The 13,292-nt window shown below is 51.3% G+C and overlaps 3 protein-coding genes across 3 annotated transcripts; 2 read left to right on the forward strand and 1 right to left on the reverse strand.

The window, feature by feature from the left end:
- Positions 1 to 1,447: 1,447 nt before the first annotated feature.
- FOBCDRAFT_259726 (uncharacterized protein) lies at positions 1,448 to 8,819 on the forward strand. Its single transcript, XM_031179031.3, has 3 exons — positions 1,448 to 2,349; positions 2,403 to 8,446; positions 8,499 to 8,819. Exons 1-3 carry the CDS (start codon positions 1,731 to 1,733, stop codon positions 8,556 to 8,558), a joined length of 6,723 nt encoding a protein of 2,240 aa, XP_031044918.2. The 5' UTR covers positions 1,448 to 1,730; the 3' UTR covers positions 8,559 to 8,819.
- Positions 8,820 to 9,116: 297 nt separating this feature from the next.
- Positions 9,117 to 10,454, forward strand: FOBCDRAFT_221003 (uncharacterized protein). The gene is made up of 3 exons (XM_031179029.3): positions 9,117 to 9,168; positions 9,250 to 9,311; positions 9,404 to 10,454. Exons 2-3 carry the CDS (start codon positions 9,275 to 9,277, stop codon positions 10,096 to 10,098), a joined length of 732 nt encoding a protein of 243 aa, XP_031044916.2. The 5' UTR covers positions 9,117 to 9,168; positions 9,250 to 9,274; the 3' UTR covers positions 10,099 to 10,454.
- A 51-nt stretch (positions 10,455 to 10,505) lies between these two features.
- On the reverse strand, positions 10,506 to 12,243 carry FOBCDRAFT_249690 (uncharacterized protein). The gene is made up of 2 exons (XM_031179026.3): positions 11,808 to 12,243; positions 10,506 to 11,687 (listed from the first exon to the last, which is right to left on the reverse strand). Exons 1-2 carry the CDS (start codon positions 12,001 to 12,003, stop codon positions 10,924 to 10,926), a joined length of 960 nt encoding a protein of 319 aa, XP_031044913.2. The 5' UTR covers positions 12,004 to 12,243; the 3' UTR covers positions 10,506 to 10,923.
- Between the last annotated feature and the right edge of the window lie 1,049 nt (positions 12,244 to 13,292).

Below are 13,292 nucleotides of genomic sequence, written 5' to 3' on the forward strand. Positions count from 1 at the left end.
GTGAGACAAAGAACGTGAAGGCGTAGATATGGTGCAAAGATTTATAGACACAGATGGGAGTTATCTTGGGTCAAGTTGACCAGTTCATCTAACGAATAGCATAACACTTTCTTCTTCTTTTTTATGGTATAAGGGCTGGCTTGGTCTTGAGAGCTCGACAAACTGGCAGATTAGAAGCAATATTGTTATAAGAATAGCGTTACTTTGGGGGTGGTTCAGAAGGAGAAGTGTATATGTAGTTGGTGATTTTGCTCAGGGAGTTGAGGAGCTCGCTTCAGGAATATTAGCAATGAAAAGCCAAGAGAGTCTAGCCTGTGTAAATGATTTTACGTTCGTTTTTGGCTGTATCAATTCGCGCACCTGCAATCTCACAAAGTAGTCTTCACCGAATCGATCTCGAGCCAAATTTATTTACATGAAATAATGATATTCTATTCGACACTCGAGTTCGCGACATTTATAACTTATGGGGGATTTGTATGTATCTTCCATTGCAACGGAGCATACGATATCATTTCTCTGCTCCATAATTGTCAAGACCTTCATGCTGAAGCACAAACCTCAGGTCAGGATACTTGCTGGTGAACCTGCATATCGGGTTTTGGCGGCTTGCATGAGGCTAAACGTGACTGAGGGTGGACAATCACCATGAACTAATCCAATCATAGCAAGATCAGATGTAAGAAAAAAAATCTTTTTCAAGCTGTGGAGGTGGATGCTGAGCGGAAAGTGGGTGTTCTACGTTTTAGCCTGTGATGTAAAGCGCCTTTTTCTCACTACCGCCCTGGGCTCGAGCTTTTTCGATCATGGATCTTGGGGGCGTTGAGTGCCGGCAGAGAAAAGGTTGTCCTGTTGCACGCGTGGCTGACTGCAGCACTTTCTCACAGTAAGCGTTATTATTATGCTTACGGACTGAAAGCTCACAAGCATTCTGCAGCTTCCAGAACGGTTGCCTACTGCGTTATTAGCAATGCATTGTTTTCCACGTTGAAGACTTTGTCATGACAACTCCAAGCCGCATATGTCGTAGATGTTTCTTCCGTTACCGGAGTCTTTCACAAGTCTCCCCGCCACCTGCTATGGCACTCGGGCAGGGAATTTTCCAATGCCTTGGCCCGTATCGACAGTGCGGCTAAACCCTGACCGCTGATCCAACAAACCCACTCTCGAGGCTCAAGTCCAACCATTTCTGATGAGCGATCGGTCATGATGGAAGGTTGTTGCGCAGCTTGTGGAGAGGCTTGAGAAGTTTGGCCAAGGCATGGCGGGGCATTTTAGTGTCCCTGCAGATTTCAATGGAATGCTGCGATTGGCCTCATCGAGGGAACCATCTCTCAATTGGCCAATTAGAGCTTATAGCAATACACAGCGGGGAGTACCCTGTACTGCAGCCCCGGCGATAAAAAAAAAAGTTTCGAGGGCCGCTTTTATCAAAAGCCTTCCTTCTCTTTTTTCTCCTCCTCCCAAACCCTCGCTCTTCTCCAACATCCTCTTCACCTCCAACTACAGTTGAGGCTGATGATTGCGAGGTAGCTTCTGACCTTACCAGGGTAGCTCTGAAAACGAGTTAACTTGCCGGCCCGTCGCTCGCAATCTCCCTGTCCTCCCGCGACGACCCCTCCACGTCGTTGCCCCGCGCTTCTTTGGGTATTTTGTTGATATAGCCCAGCGCCGGAGATTTTTTGTGTTTTTCTTTGCTTCATCCCTAAACCATTACCATAACCACTACAATGGCTTTGGTTTCTCAGCCTCCCGCCTCTGCGCGTCAGATTGGCGCCGAGGATGATGGCCTCGTCTGCCTCGAGCTTGAAGATGGCTCCTCCTTCCAGGGTTACAGCTTTGGTGCTCAGAAGAGCATTGCTGGAGAGCTGGTCTTCCAAACGGGTATGGTTGGCTATCCTGAGTCCGTAACGGATCCTTCGTACCGCGGCCAGATCCTCGTCATCACTTTCCCTCTTGTCGGAAACTATGGTGTTCCCTCGCGCGAGGCCATGGATGAGCTCCTCGGCGATCTGCCAGCTCACTTTGAGTCCAGCGAAATCCATATTGCTGGTCTAGTCACAGCTTCATATGCTGGCGAAGACTTCTCCCATTTCTTGGCCAAATCCTCTCTGGGCACATGGCTCAAGGAGCAGGGCGTTCCCGCTATGTACGGCGTTGACACTCGCTCTTTGACCAAGAGAATCCGTGAGAAGGGTAGCATGTTGGGTAAGATGCGCCTTGAGACCCGTGGCCTGACCAATGGCTCTGTCAACAGTCAGGCTGACGATGCCTTGGCTGCTTTGCCCACCGACCACTTTGAGCAGGTCGAATGGGTCAACCCAAACACCAAGAACTTGGTGGCCGAAGGTGAGTTTCCTAGCGTTTTCAAACTCGAAGACGCATGCTCATTATCTATGTAGTTTCCATTAAGGCTCCTAAGCTCTACAAGCCTCCGACCTCGGTCGCCCGTAAGCACCCATCCGGGCGTACTATCCGTGTTTTGTGCCTCGATGTCGGTATGAAGTTTAACCAGCTGAGGTGCTTCCTCAAGCGTGGTGTCGAGGTCCTTGTCTGTCCTTGGGACTACGATATCGCCAGCGCTATCGACGAGTTCGACGGTCTCTTCCTCTCTAATGGTCCCGGTGACCCCGCTATGCTCGACAACGTCGTTAAGAACATCGCTGCCGTCCTCGAGAAGAATGAAATCCCCGTTTTCGGTATCTGCTTGGGACATCAGCTCCTCGCCCGTGCTGCTGGTGCCACCACCAAGAAGATGAAGTTCGGTAACCGTGGTCACAACATTCCTTGTACCAGCATGGTTACTGGAAAATGCCACATCACTTCTCAGAACCACGGTTTCGCTGTCGACACTGACAGCCTGACCAATGGCTGGAAAGAGCTCTTCGTCAACGCCAATGATGGCAGTAACGAGGGTATCTTCCATACAGAGAAGCCCTACTTCAGTGTGCAGTTCCACCCCGAGAGCACCCCTGGTCCTCGCGACACCGAGTTCCTCTTCGATGTCTTCATTAACACCATGGCCAACTGCGCTGAGAAGCCCGAGCTCCTCAAGGCTCCTGTCAGCTTCCCTGGCGGCACCATCGAGGAGAACGAGCGTCTTCACCCCCGCGTCTCCGTTCGCAAGGTCCTTGTTCTTGGCAGTGGTGGTCTCAGCATTGGTCAGGCTGGTGAGTTTGACTACTCTGGTAGCCAAGCTATCAAGGCTTTGAAGGAAGAGGGCATCTACACTGTCCTCATCAACCCCAATATTGCCACTATCCAGACCTCCAAGGGCTTGGCTGACAAGGTTTACTTCCTCCCTGTCAACGCCGACTTCGTTCGAAAGGTCATCCAGTATGAGCGACCTGATGCTATCTATGTGACCTTCGGTGGCCAGACCGCCCTTCAGGTCGGTATCCAGCTCAAGGATGAGTTCGAGTCTCTTGGTGTCAAGGTCCTTGGTACTCCGATCGACACCATCATCACCACCGAGGATCGTGAGCTCTTTGCCCGAAGCATGGACTCTATTGGCGAGAAGTGTGCAAAGTCCGCCTCTGCCAACAACATCGACGAGGCTATGCACGTCGTGAAGGACATTGGCTTCCCCGTCATTGTGCGTGCCGCCTATGCCCTTGGTGGTCTCGGCAGTGGTTTCGCCAACAACGAGGAGGAACTGATGGATCTCTGCAACAAGGCTTTCGCCGCCAGTCCCCAAGTTCTGATTGAACGTAGTATGAAGGGCTGGAAGGAGATCGAGTACGAGGTTGTCCGTGATGCTCAAGACAACTGCATCACAGTGTGTAACATGGAGAACTTCGACCCTCTCGGTATCCACACTGGTGACTCTATTGTTGTCGCTCCCTCGCAGACCTTGTCTGATGAAGACTACAACATGCTGCGAACAACAGCTGTCAATGTCATTCGCCATCTTGGCGTCGTTGGAGAGTGTAACATCCAGTATGCCCTGAACCCCTTTTCCCGCGAGTACTGCATCATCGAGGTCAACGCCCGTCTGTCTCGATCTTCTGCTCTCGCCTCTAAGGCTACAGGTTACCCTCTGGCCTTTATCGCTGCCAAGCTTGGTCTTGGTATTCCTCTCAAGGAGATTAAGAACTCGGTCACCAAGTCCACCTGTGCTTGCTTCGAGCCCTCGCTCGATTACGTCGTGGTCAAGATGCCTCGATGGGATCTCAAGAAGTTCACCCGCGTGTCCACTCAGCTTGGCTCCTCCATGAAGAGTGTGGGTGAAGTCATGAGTATTGGTCGATCTTTCGAGGAGGCCATCCAGAAGGCTATCCGAGCCATTGACTTCCACAACCTCGGCTTCAATGAGACGGAGGCCCTCATGAGTATTGAGGATGAGCTCCAGACCCCCTCTGACCAGCGTCTGTTTGCCATTGCCAACGCCATGCACGAGGGATACACTGTCGACAAGATTTGGGAGTTGACCAAGATCGACAAGTGGTTCCTTCGCAAGCTCAAGGGCTTAAGCGACTTCGCCAAGAGAATGACCAGCTACAGCACAACCGACATCACCACCAGCCCCTCTATCCTTCTCCAGGCCAAGCGACTGGGTTTCAGTGATCGTCAGCTCGCCAAATTCTGGAGCTCCAACGAGATTGCTGTCCGTCGCCTGCGACTTGAGGCTGGTATCCAGCCCTTCGTCAAGCAGATTGATACCGTCGCTGCTGAGTTCCCTGCCTTCACCAACTACCTCTACATGACCTACAATGCATCTGATCACGATGTCAACTTCGACGACCACGGTGTTATGGTCCTCGGCTCTGGTGTCTACCGTATCGGTTCGTCCGTCGAGTTCGATTGGTGCTCAGTCCGAGCTATTCGAACGCTTCGCGCTACCGGTTTCAAGACAATCATGGTCAACTATAACCCGGAGACGGTTAGTACAGACTACGACGAAGCTGATAAGCTTTACTTCGAGAACATCAACCTCGAAACTGTCCTGGACATTTACCAGCTTGAGAACTCAAGCGGTGTTTTGGGTGCTATGGGTGGTCAAACCCCCAACAACATTGCACTCCCCCTACACCGTGCTGGTGTCAAGGTTCTGGGTACTTCTCCCGAGATGATTGACAATGCCGAGAACCGATACAAGTTCTCTCGTATGCTGGACCGCATTGAGGTCGATCAACCTACCTGGAAGGAGCTTACTAGCTTCGCTGAAGCTCAGGAGTTCTGTAACGCTGTTTCTTATCCCGTGCTGGTTCGACCCTCCTACGTCCTCTCGGGTGCTGCTATGAACACAGTTTACTCTGAGAAGGATCTCAAGAATTATTTGGACCAGGCTGCTGAGGTTTCTCGGGAGCACCCTGTCGTTATTACCAAGTACATTGAGAATGCCAAGGAGATTGAGATGGACGCCGTTGCCAAGGACGGTAAGGTTATTGGACACTTTATCTCCGAACACGTCGAGAACGCTGGTGTTCACTCTGGTGATGCTACCCTTATCTTGCCTCCTCAAGATTTGGAAGCCACTACCATCGAGCGTATTGAGGAGGCTACTCGCAAGATTGGTCTGGCCCTCAACGTCACTGGTCCTTTCAACATTCAGTTCATTGCCAAGGACAACGACATCAAGGTCATCGAGTGTAACGTTCGTGCCTCACGTTCGTTCCCCTTCGTGTCCAAGGTCATGGGTGTTGACTTGATCGAGATGGCCACCAAGGCCATCATGGGCCAGCCTTTCCAGGCTTACCCTCCCACCGATCTTGCCCCCAACTGCGTCGGTGTCAAGGTTCCTCAGTTCAGTTTCTCCCGTCTTTCCGGTGCCGATCCCGTACTCGGTGTCGAGATGGCCTCTACAGGTGAGGTTGCTTGCTTCGGTGTTGACAAGAATGAGGCCTATCTGAAGGCTTTGATGTCTACTGGTTTCAAGATCCCCAAGAAGAACATCCTCCTGTCCATTGGATCCTACAAGGACAAGCGTGAGATGCTTCCTTCTGTCCAGAAGCTTGAGAAGCTCGGCTACAAGCTGTTCGCTACTTCCGGTACCGCCGATTTCCTCCAGGAGCACGGCGTTCAGTGCCAGTACCTTGAGGTTCTCGGAAAGGAGGAGGATCGCAGCTCTGAGTTCTCTCTCACCCAGCATCTGGCTAAGAATACCATTGATCTGTACATCAATTTGCCTTCCAACAACAAGTACCGTCGTCCTGCCAACTACATGAGTAAGGGTTACCAGACTCGACGTATGGCCGTTGATTACCAGATCCCTCTCGTCACCAACGTCAAGAACGCCAAGATCCTCGTTGAGGCCATTGCCCGCCACTTCGAGCTTGAGGTCTCTAAGCGCGATTACCAGACCAGCCACCGAACCATCGTGCTGCCTGGTCTAATCAACATCGCTGCCTTTGTTCCAGGCATCGCCACTGCCAGCAATGATGATCTTCAAACAGTGACCAAGTCCTCTATTTCTGCTGGTTTCAGCATGATCCGGGTTATGCCTCTGGGTGTTGATGGCGCCATCACTGATGCCCTCACTTTGAAGACCGCTCAGCAGAACAGCCGACGGGGTGGCTACTGTGACTACAACTTCTCTGTGGCCGCTACCTCGGACAATGCTGACCAGATCAGCCATGTTACTGGCGAGGTTGGCTCTCTCTTCATCCCCTTCAACCACCTCTCTGGCAACATCAGCAAGGTTGCTGCTGTCACTGCTCACTTCGATTCTTGGCCTACACACAAGCCTATCGTCACCGATGCTAAGCTGACTGACTTGGCCTCTATTCTCCTCCTTGCCAGCCTCCACAACCGTCGCATCCACGTTACTTCGGTCACCAACAAGGACGATATCAAGCTTATCGCCCTTAGCAAGGCCAAGGGACTCCAAGTCACCTGCGACGTCTCGATCTACTCTCTATACCTCAGCCGTGACGAGTACCCTGAGTGCGAGCGTCTGCCCACTGCAGCTGATCAGAAGGCACTCTGGCAGCACATGTCGACCATTGATGTGTTCTCCATTGGTAGTCTGCCTTACCGCCTGGCTACTTCGCTCGGCCATAAGGGCGATCCTCATATGGGTATCTCTGATGCTCTCCCTCTGCTGCTCACTTCAGTTGCTGAGGGTCGTTTGACTGTTGACGACATCAAGGACCGCCTTTACACCAACCCTATGGAGATCTTCGAGCTCCACGATCAGTCTGGTACCACCATCGAGGCTGAGATTGACCGTCCCTACACCGTGGCTCCGGGTACCTTTTGGTCTCCTTTTGTGGGCCGCACTATGCGTGGATCTGTTCAACGAGTCACTTTCCAGAACACCACCGTCTGCCTTGATGGTGAAGTCCTGCCTGTCTCGCCTCAGGGTAAGGACATGTCTTCGCATATCGCTCCTCCCATGTCGCCTCCAGTCAAGCCCACCACCTCGATCGCTCAAGCCACCGACTCTCCCCAAGCCCGCCGCATGTCCATGCTGGGTGGCTTCCAGCCTCTGAACCGTCTCCGTGGTGTCGATACTGGTGCTGTTGGCGCTACTCTGCCTTCGCCTGCTCGTGGTGCTGCTCCTGTTGAGGAGCTCGCCCCTGGCCTCCAACTCCAACCTCTGGTCAGCTCTTCTCTGCAGCAGCTCCTGGCTCAGCCTTCGTCGTTCAAGAACACACACGTCCTGTCCGTTAAGTCTTACAGCCGAGCTGATCTCCATCTGCTCTTCACCGTTGCTCAGGAGATGCGTCTTGGTGTCCAGCGCGAAGGTGTCTTGAACATCCTTCGAGGCCGCGTCTTGACCACGCTCTTCTACGAGCCCTCTACTCGCACGTCGGCTTCGTTCGATGCTGCTATGCAGCGTCTTGGTGGACGCACCATCGCCATCTCCACCTCTCACTCCTCTGTCCAGAAGGGTGAGACTCTCCAGGATACCCTCCGTACTCTGGCTTGCTATGGTGATGCTGTTGTTCTCCGTCACCCTGAGGAGAGCAGCGTTCATGTTGCTGAGAAATACAGCCCTGTCCCTGTTATCAACGGCGGCAACGGCAGCAAGGAGCACCCCACGCAGGCTTTCCTTGATCTCTTCACCATCCGTGAGGAGTTGGGTACTGTACAGGGCTTGACCATCACCTTCCTGGGTGATCTTCTCTATGGCCGACCCGTGCACTCCCTTGTATACCTACTGCGACACTACCACGTCCAGGTCCAGCTGGTCGCCCCTAAGGCTCTGGCTTTGCCACCTAAGGTCCGAGAGCAGCTCGTTGCTTCTGGCCAACTTCTATGCGAGTCTGAGACTCTTACACCTGAGATCATGGCTCGCAGTGACGTCCTGTACTGCACACGTGTGCAGCGGGAGCGCTTCCCTACTGAGGAGGAGTACCAGCGCGTTAAGAACTCTTACCGAGTGGACAACGCTTCGCTCAAGCATGCTAAGAGCTCTTCAATTGTTATGCACCCTCTCCCTCGCAACGAGGAGGTTGCCGAGGAGGTCGACTTCGACCAGCGGGCTGCATACTTCCGACAGGTAAGCATTGATTCCTACGACATGTTTATCACATTGCTAACATGATGTTTAGATGCGCTATGGCCTCTACTGCCGCATGGCTCTGTTGGCGTTGGTTATGGCTGATTCGTAAACTTGTACATGAGTCGGAAAGGATTTGAAAAGTTTCATGACATGGTTGGATTTTTGTAATTTTTGCTTTTTTCAAAGCCGGATAGAAATTGGCGTGCGTTAGCAAGCATTCCAGGATGATGCCCGTGAACGACATTTGATGTTATAGAATGTGTAAATGAGACGCGACTCACGTCGTCGGCGTACGGTTTTATGTATGTTATGTATCATGTATGTATACGTATCGTCGTATACGTTTATTTAATTTAATACTTATTTATTATTTCACCTGTGCGTTCCGTGTGTTTCGTGTGTGTGTCTGTTTTCTCGTGCGTTTCGTGGCGGGAATATCATGAGACTGGTAGTGTAGGTACTCATAAGTTCCATAGCGAAGTCCTTCACATTGTAACTCTAAGTCTTGATACTGGGTTGTTTATTCATCTACAGTCGTGTTGTGCTATGAATGGTGGTACATTTCCTGAAATCTCAATGTTTATCCTTGGAATAAAGTTAGCAAATAGAAACTTCCTTCACTTCGAAGATGTCATGACTCCACCACCCGCCGATAGCGCAGTACGTACCTTCTTTCCTCTTGAACATCCCATTCCATCGTATGCCTCAAAGCCCGTCCAGTGAGTCAAATCGCATGATTTCCTACAGTAGACTCATATATATACATATATTTCAATGCGTCTTCTAACACCTAACTTCAGCTCTAGGTTGTTCTCTACTGCAAAAATGGCGCTTCATTCAGCAGATACTTCGAAGCTCATCTGTATGTTCAACCTTACCCCGCCAGTCTTGCCATCATGACTCCTTTCTTCACAACACTATTTGTTCATGGAACAGTTTACTAACAACTCATAGTCGCCCCCGCGGGCCATCAGGCAACGGGTCAAGCCGAGCAGTTTACCAAAGGAACTCTCGTCCGCTCACAGCTCAACCCAACATCACCTATCCCTCAATTCCACGCATGGTTCTCCCGTGCCCAAGAGAATGATTCTGGCGTAGATCATCCTGAATCATGCACTCTCTCGACAGCATCTCTCCCCTCAGGCCGTATCTCCTCTCGTACTGTGTATCTAAAGGAGCTCGACAACCGCGGCTTCGTCATCTACACTAACCTGGGCACGTCTCGCAAGGCAGCTGATATAGCGACCAACCCCCGTGCTGCGATGTTGTTCTTCTGGGAATCCCTACAGCGCCAAGTCCATGTTGAAGGACGGGTGGAGAAGATCTCCCGTGAAGAAAGTCAGACGTACTACGACACACGAGCTCGGGGAAGCAGAATCGGTGCATGGGCTAGTCGACAGAGTCAAGTACTTGAGCCACAAGGTGACGACGACGATGGCCGCAAGCAGCTGGAAGGATGGGTTAAAGAGGTCGAGAAGCGGTTTGAGGGGCAGGAGAAAATCCCTGTTCCTGAGTTCTGGGGTGGGCTGAGGATTATCCCGGATAGGATCGAGTTCTGGCAGGGAAGGGAGAGTAGGCTTCACGACAGGTTCGTCTATGAACGGGAGGGCGAGGGAGAGGAGTGGACATTGAAGAGGCTGAGTCCTTGAGGAGATGTATTGGTGTCCTACAGATACTCAATCATTCTCAACATGTAGCCAGATATAGAAGCGAAATGATGAATGAGCTCCTCGTTAGGATAATAGTCCATAGACAAGGGGTGATTGAGTAGCATACAGCGAATTCTATTATAGCTCTTCATCTGCAACTCTCGTTCGACACAGTAATTAACACCACATATCTTCAACATACAATCAAAACAACAAGCCGGCATCAACTGCCGTATCCAAGCATAGTATACTGACTTACAAAAACTGCATCATGAGTTTTTTCATGCGGTGAACCCTGGATAAGACATCAACGTCAACAGGGTGGATCCCCCCTGAGAAATGCTGGCATGATATCGCCTGATTTGTTTTGCCAAGGGCCGGAGTGATTTGTATGGGACCGGGAGCCATTTATAGAACATTAAAAGTACGTAGTTATTGACTAGAATATACGGAAAGGGGTATGTGTAATCCTAGCTTCAGATCAGATGCCATATCCATGCTTCAACCTATGATGCCATGTAGGCAAACCCAGCTGACCAAAACAAACCAAATCAATCCCAATAAACTTGTTCCTCGATTATAGGAATTCAATGTTCACCCCGAATGCCTCCGTATGTAGAACAATGCTATTTCCCGCCCCGTCGTCCAATCAGGAGCGTTATAAAAGGGGTCTGATTCCCAAAACAACCACATAACAAGATGCCCATCACGCCGGATCGAGTCGAGTCGCTGTCAAAACAATCCATAAAAAGTCGCTAAATGTGTCGGTATCCACGGTAACGCCTCGTAATGCCCAAAGTGAAGAAAGAACGCCGTTTATCCTTTTTAATCCTCTCGTGCCTGGAAATGGTTGAAGTAGTCATTGCAGAGCCTTGACGGTTGCGGGGTAGTCGAGTGGCTGGCCTCGGCAGTCGGGGTATCGACAGGTGTTAGAGAAAGGCCCAACCCCAATACTGCCGATCCTGTGCCGAGTGTCTTTGATCTGGAGTGGCTAGGCACATAGTTATTGTGATTGTTGCTGTCGTCGCTCTCGTCGTCACTATCCGCGGGTATATGCTCGTTGATGTCCCATTGGGGCTGCTGAGCGGCATATTGCATATCCACCATAGCGTCCGTCAGACAGTCCTCATCGCAAAGGGGCATGATGCGGTAGTTGAGGTTCTCCATGATGCATCGTTCGGTGGTGTTGAGCTGCTCGGGTGACCACATGCCCCGGCCCCAGGCTTTGCAATAGTACTGAGAAGCCTCCTGAGGATCCTCCATGAACTTGACCGCAATGACAAGAGCCGCCAAAATGATGAGCTCGGGGTTGACTGAGTCGATGTGTAACTGCTGTCGTTGAGGCATGATGGGCGTCGGCGGGAGAGTGTGTCGCTTAGACGTGGAGGAGAAGTAGCCGGACAGCAGGGGGCACGAGAGGCGCCATCGTCGGGCGAAGCGGGAGTCGAGGCTATCGAGAATGCATACTGCGAGAGCAACGGTCTCAATCGGGAGATTGGCGCGGCTCAGGATGGCCTGAACAAGAGGGACAGAGGCCGTGGCCAGAGAGGCAGATGACGGGATGAGGTTGACGAGGTGGATGGCAGGGCCTATAGTCTGTCAGTAAAACAAGCTTTGTACGCTGCGTGACATGACAGGAGATCAACAACGTGATGTTACACATCAACAGTGCTTAATCCTCTGCCAGCCGTGCTAGTGCTACCACTTACCTCGAAATCGAGGCATCAATGGCTCTCCATCGTCAAGTGTAGTTCGTGGTGATTGAGCCGCGGATGAGTTGCGAGAGCTTGGGGGCGGTGTAGGTAGGTTGGATAGTGGTCGATAGGCGAAGTAGCCCTCATAGCGGCTGTTCTTGTCTTGGTCGGCCATGACGGATTCAACATCCAGCTTCATATCTCGGTTCATCGTTTCGTTTATGGGCAGCAAGATGCAATGTTTGATCGTCCAATCCTCAGTTCTAAGCAGTTCCAAAGGCCTCCTCTCATGATTTGGCGTGTACGTGTATACGTAGGTGTAATGCGAGCGTGGGAAGACGAACCAACAAGTCCGCCCGTCTACGAAATACTCTTAAATATATAAGAGGGTGGTAATCACGCGAGCACGCACACGAACAGCCACGCCTGCAGACAGAGTTCAAGATGCACCAGTAGGTAATGCAGGAAGAGAACAGTCGATGGGAGGGGGGGAGGACCAAAGTTATATATCCCAAGCTGAGCCAAATACATACAGCATGGAGTACCTCCAGTAAATATTAACCAAGGCCCAAGACAAGGGAAAGGGGACCCGTTCACCGCGACTAAGTAAGGCTGAGCAGTCTGCTAAACCAGGATCCCGCCCAAAGCCAGTACATTCACTCTCCAGTTGTAGCGGTGGAGGAGGCGGCTGGTTAGGTGTGGTGGATGTCCAGCGCCAGGACAGGGGGTGGCCCAGGGGGAACCTAGGCACCTGAGCTAAGCTTGGCTAAGTTACTGTACGGCTTTATTCTTGCAGACAAGCACCGGACCCTGTCCTGGTGCTGCTTTGTCCCTGGCAGTGACTGAGACCAGAGACCCAAGGCCTTAAGAGAGTTGGCCTTGCTTTGCTCCCATTGCTCTGAGCTTGAGCTTGAGCTTCATCGTGAAGCGGCTGAAAAGATACGGGCTGTGGCGTTTTTCTAGGTAACTCCAAAATCAGGCACCGTGTGATAGACGTAACTACACAACTGATGTCCGTAGATCCCTCGTTTTCTGTGATTTGATGTCCAGTGTTTTTTTCTTGGCTTGGTTCATCTTTTTCGGGGCCGGCCGTATCTGTTGTACATCGTATTGGCGTATATTTTTGGGACATAAAAGTTTCTTCGACAGAGGGCGCCAAAATAAACCCACCAAAGAGCCCCCCTAACTTTACGATAATTTACCGAAGCCTTTTCATCACTTGGGATCGAAGTCCTACGAATTGTTGCAGGGCCGGGGTGACGGAAAGTGGAGCATGGAAATAGTGGCGGCGACGAGAACGATGCAACAGCAGCAGTGGACATGGATGCGGCTGCAACACTGAGCTATCCTCCTGCAATAGATAAACAACATTTGCCCAAGTTGAATAATAATACCCAAATGGCGGATCTAGACTTCGAACTGATCAATGTCCCAAAGCTTACGGTGAGAAATTATACTCAGCCAAGGCGTTTCCGTCCTCACAGCCCCCCCTGAATAGAA

Source organism: Fusarium oxysporum, chromosome IV (assembly GCF_013085055.1).
Source record: "Fusarium oxysporum Fo47 chromosome IV, complete sequence".
NCBI classification, from domain to species: domain Eukaryota; kingdom Fungi; phylum Ascomycota; class Sordariomycetes; order Hypocreales; family Nectriaceae; genus Fusarium; species Fusarium oxysporum.

Excerpts from the sequence above, each read along its gene's own strand:
- FOBCDRAFT_259726 (XM_031179031.3), top strand. The coding sequence starts at position 1,731 with ATGGCTTTGGTTTCTCAGCCTCCCGCCTCTGCGCGTCAGATTGGCGCC. Across the intron at positions 2,350-2,402 it reads CAAGAACTTGGTGGCCGAAG|TTTCCATTAAGGCTCCTAAG; the intron begins GTGAGTTTCCTA and ends TTATCTATGTAG. Across the intron at positions 8,447-8,498 it reads GGGCTGCATACTTCCGACAG|ATGCGCTATGGCCTCTACTG; the intron begins GTAAGCATTGAT and ends CATGATGTTTAG.
- FOBCDRAFT_221003 (XM_031179029.3), top strand. The coding sequence starts at position 9,275 with ATGGCGCTTCATTCAGCAGATACTTCGAAGCTCATCT. Across the intron at positions 9,312-9,403 it reads AGATACTTCGAAGCTCATCT|TCGCCCCCGCGGGCCATCAG; the intron begins GTATGTTCAACC and ends AACAACTCATAG.
- FOBCDRAFT_249690 (XM_031179026.3), bottom strand. The coding sequence starts at position 12,003 with ATGAACCGAGATATGAAGCTGGATGTTGAATCCGTCATGGCCGACCAA. Across the intron at positions 11,688-11,807 it reads ATTGATGCCTCGATTTCGAG|GCCCTGCCATCCACCTCGTC; the intron begins GTAAGTGGTAGC and ends GACAGACTATAG.